The sequence below is a fragment of the Adelges cooleyi genome, unplaced genomic scaffold, assembly GCF_023614345.1.
Source record: "Adelges cooleyi isolate 19-005CV unplaced genomic scaffold, UGA_ACOO_1.1 ACOO_flye_CR_arks_rails_tigmint_CR_PRNA_770, whole genome shotgun sequence".
Classification (NCBI taxonomy): domain Eukaryota; kingdom Metazoa; phylum Arthropoda; class Insecta; order Hemiptera; family Adelgidae; genus Adelges; species Adelges cooleyi.
The window spans coordinates 7,367-11,786 of record NW_026096481.1 but is presented as its reverse complement, the minus strand read 5'-3'; the positions used below and the strand labels follow the sequence as shown (position 1 = coordinate 11,786).

The 4,420-nt window shown below is 28.1% G+C and overlaps 1 protein-coding gene across 1 annotated transcript; it reads left to right on the top strand.

Annotated features, from left to right (window-relative positions):
* The first annotated feature begins 486 nt into the window (after positions 1–486).
* On the top strand, positions 487–3,972 carry LOC126845333 (uncharacterized). The gene is made up of 4 exons (XM_050583983.1): positions 487–686; positions 2,103–2,233; positions 2,859–3,005; positions 3,578–3,972. The coding sequence occupies exons 1-4, from the start codon at positions 520–522 to the stop codon at positions 3,727–3,729; spliced, it is 597 nt and encodes a 198-aa protein (XP_050439940.1). The 5' UTR covers positions 487–519; the 3' UTR covers positions 3,730–3,972.
* Positions 3,973–4,420: the final 448 nt, after the last annotated feature.

Here is a 4,420-nt window from a genome sequence, read left to right as displayed (position 1 = left end):
TTGAGCTTAGGCTTTCCAAGTAGAGATGCTGGTGACGATGTTGGCTTTCTGATGCCACAATAGTCCATACATCTGTCTCCGAATTCACGGTCAGCTTTGGAGAGACCAGGCTTAAATATGATTGTTTTGTTTTTAACTACCATGTTTCCTTATAAATTTTAAGGTTTTTGTAATAGCAGAATTCGGGGTTGAATTCTTCATTCGAATTATAACCAAAAGTTGTCTGAACAAAAGTACTTATGATACAGAAAAAGCGTTTGTTACTATCAAACTGTTTGTTTCGTTGTTAGAGTTAACTGATCTAATATGAGCTAAAATATATTTTTTAGTAAATAATAAATGCCGAATTTTTTTTTTTTCGAATCCAGGTAGAAATAGAACCACTATGATAGGTGTTACCAAATAAAAATGTGTAAAATAAATTATTTAAGAAAAATCGTTTTAAAAAATGTATCTTGTAATTTAATTATTATGATATAACTCAGATGATATAATCAGTTAATTTTTACCAAAGAATTTATGTTTTTTTTTTGTGTAGGAATTAAAGAAATCGAATTGCCGCCCGTGGAACCTTTCAGAATGGACTCGCTGAGTTTAGCCATTACCGGCGGATCCAACGGATACAAAATAACCCTGAGGGACATCGACTTGTATGGGGCCAGTAACTTTTCCATCCAAAAAATTTTGTAAGTCGCTACTGAAAATTCAAATAATATTTTCATAAAAATTATCCGCGGTGGCCTATATTTTGTGCTTGCCAGTCGGTAGCTGTTGTCAACAACCGTCTACTAGCATCGACCCTGAACGGGACGGACGTGATGCGAATGATAATACAAATCACAATTATAATAATATTATGTCCTCTTGACAAATCGGTTGTAAACAAATGGAGTTCTGTCAATGACAATATTGTTGTTATTCAACGGTTCGAAGAAAAAATTCTTATATTTTCGAGTAATATGCTTTAAACAAGGCGTTAAAGCTATGCAATTTTACTACACGCACGTTGTTCGGACATTTTACAATATCTCAAAGAATATCAAGGCAAAACATATAACACCTTCGAGCCTTACATATTATACACAATTAATTTGTACATCGTTTTTATTATCATATTGATAGGTATGAAATCATACTTTAATTTTAACTGTATTAAGTATTTTGTACGTGTCGTGTCATTGGTAAATATATTATTAAGTAATCACATCAGTTAACAACTGCAGTTGTTCCAAAAGAAGACTATTTATCAATCAAGGATTTTTCTAAATACTCCATTGTTGTTTTAAATTATACACTATCCTGTTGTCGAACACTCAAGGTTCGGTTTACTAAAATTATACATATAAATGAATAGTTATGATAATACCCTGTTCACGAAAATATACAGCTGTAATTCAAATATGAACGTGTCTAAAAAAATTTAGTTACGTTAAAAAATCTAAAATGTATGAAGAAGGTACTAAAAAAAGTTTTAAACCCTCTTAAAAACGTAAAAAATTGTCAATGAAAATGTCCCAATAATATTAAAAAATGAATAAACTTGTTTTAAAAAATAATTTATATAAAAAATCCTTTTTTGTGTTAAACATAATTTTTTACTAATTTAATAAGAAATATAGTATCTTGTTGCAAATTTACTACACACATTTTCAAGACAGCTCTTAAATAAAACGTCCAACCATCATATTATTATTAATTGAGAATAAAAACTATTTTTGGTTTTCTTGTGTTTTGACATTTGAATATAGAATTTTTTTCCCCGACAATCTATAATTTTTTTTATAAAACATTATTTGGCATAAAATATGAAAAAATTCAAATATTTTATTATTTCCTGCGCAGAAATTTTCTAAATATTTTGTTGAGGTTTAATCGAAAACATTGTGTGTCAGAACTAAATTTGTTAGTTTGAAATCAATCTATGTGAAATTGTTAAATAAAAAATATTCAAACATTTTTGTTATTGAAATATTTTCTTTATGTCAAAATATATTAACAGTTTTTTTTTATGAGGTTATGTTTTTAAATATGTATTTATGTTGCGGAGCATGTCATATTGTCTGTATCATTACATCATTTGTTTACCTAATTGTTTTACATAGGTTGCGCCCGAATTTGCCGTTCGAGGGTAAAGTGAGAATTCCAAAAATGACAATGGACGCCAAGTACGCCAGCACGGGTGTTTTATTGGTGTTGCCAGCCAACGGAAACGGAACTTTCCACGCAGATTTAGGTTGGTATTTTTAGTATAATTTTAATTACTACACAAATATGTAGGTAGTATAATTTACCTTTTCTTCAAGTATGGTGCCCATTCCTCAGGAGTCTAAAAATTATTATTATGTGATATTTTATTAAAAAAAATGTATACAAATATTACGCATTTGCATTATAAAATTTTTTACAAAATTAAAACATTTTTTTTAAAAGTATAATTTTAGATTGTGTTATATTAAAAATAAGTGTGACCGACTAAGTCTGACTCCACAGTTTTTTTAACATCTACTTGTAAAAATACAATCGGGGAGGCGGAAAAAATTGAACAAAATCGTTTAGTGAATGAAAAGTGTTTCTTATCAAACGCTTTATTATTGGACAAATTCTTTCCCAAGGGTCTACTATTTAGTGGATTTAGGACAAGGCCAATAATTCGGAGTACATATAAAATATATAGCATTTATAATGATGCACGTGCGGGAAATAATTTACAAGGACTTATTGTCGTGTTAGGGAAACCGTACCAAAAATAAGTAATTATCATACATTTCCTCTGTCATATGACCTCGTGTAAATTGACTAGCATAGTAACTTAAATAAACTAAAGATCTAACTTAGGCAACGGTTTTTTTCCATTACAGGCGATGTGATTTGTACGGCCAAAGGAGTGGTTTCCAGTTACCAAAAGGATTCGCAGGAATACTACAACTTGGACGTTTTGGAAGTAGACTTGGTTATCAAAAAAGCTTACATGCTCGTTAGCAAAGTTAACAACAACAGGATAATTGGTGAACGAAAATTTATTATTACTTAACGTTAACCCACTCAGTAGGGAAAATAATGGTTTTAAAAAAATTGTTATACCTAATATATTTTTGGCCAGAAATTAAATATTGTTTACAAAATGCTCATATAATACTAAAATTTGAATAGTAATTATTATAATATTACTTTATATTTTAACAACGTTTCGTAAATATTATTTATAGAACATATACTTTTCAACTATTAGGAAAATTTTTTGATAAAATGTAGACAACACATATTTCATGTTTCTACTGACTGGATAGGGTATTTATTAAAATAGTGTTTAATACTTTTGTGATAGTTCTTTGTGAATGATTTTCTAAAAAAAAAAGACTTTTTTTTTTCAGTAGAACTTACCCGAAAATACAAATAAAAAATATTGTCTTAACAATAGTTTAAACATTAATTTAAATGGTCAACATAAAAATCAATAACTTCTTCAAGTTTTTATGATTTTCGCTAAGTTTGAAGAGACACAATTAGACCGTTTTATACATAAATAGCTTACTGTGTGTAATATTGTTTTGTAACCGACTTGCAATTACTTTTTCAGTGGAAGCAACAAACTTGTTCTTGCGTGAAAACGGTCAAGAAGTCTTGCAAGTGATGATGCCTCAACTCAGAACTAAATTGGCAACGATTTTCAAAAGGATAGTCAACCAACTGTTGACACACGTACCGGCCGAGACTTTCTTCAGCAACTAAACGATTAACCTGATGCAAATATTATAATATGAAGAAAAAAAATTAAGATATGCACAAATCTATTTTTTTTTTCATTCGAGTACACCACTTATCACGTTCTCGTAGTTTAAGACTTGTATTTCATTTAAGATTACTGATTATAATATATACTAATATTTGTATATTATTATTGTTTAAATGATATTATTTTTTACTATTATATTTTTTTTACTGTTAATTTTAATATATTATGTATAAAATCAACTTTTTTTGTTGTTTTGACTGAACCCTTACTCGTTTTCAAAACGAAAAATAATATTTCCCGTAATAAAAACAAAATATAAAGAGTGTACCATAAATTTATGCCACATTTTTTTCTAAATTATCTATAGATTTTGTTGATTTCTTTTAAAAATTATATAAACAATATCATTAACGAATACTGAGTGACATATTTATTTTAAGAGCATTTTGGTTGAAGTATCGTAGTATACATTTTTTTAAATATATTATATTTATTATTTTTACTAAAAAACTAACTTTTGAAAATGGGAAAAAATACCTGATTTTGACATCATACGGTGTTTAAAAGACATATATTTATGATATACCTGTATATTTTACTTACATGTGGATTAATTCCTAACAGCGTTTCCAAGACGGTATTAGTGGGTACTTCAAAAATTCAATTCATACTAAATAGTTTAATATT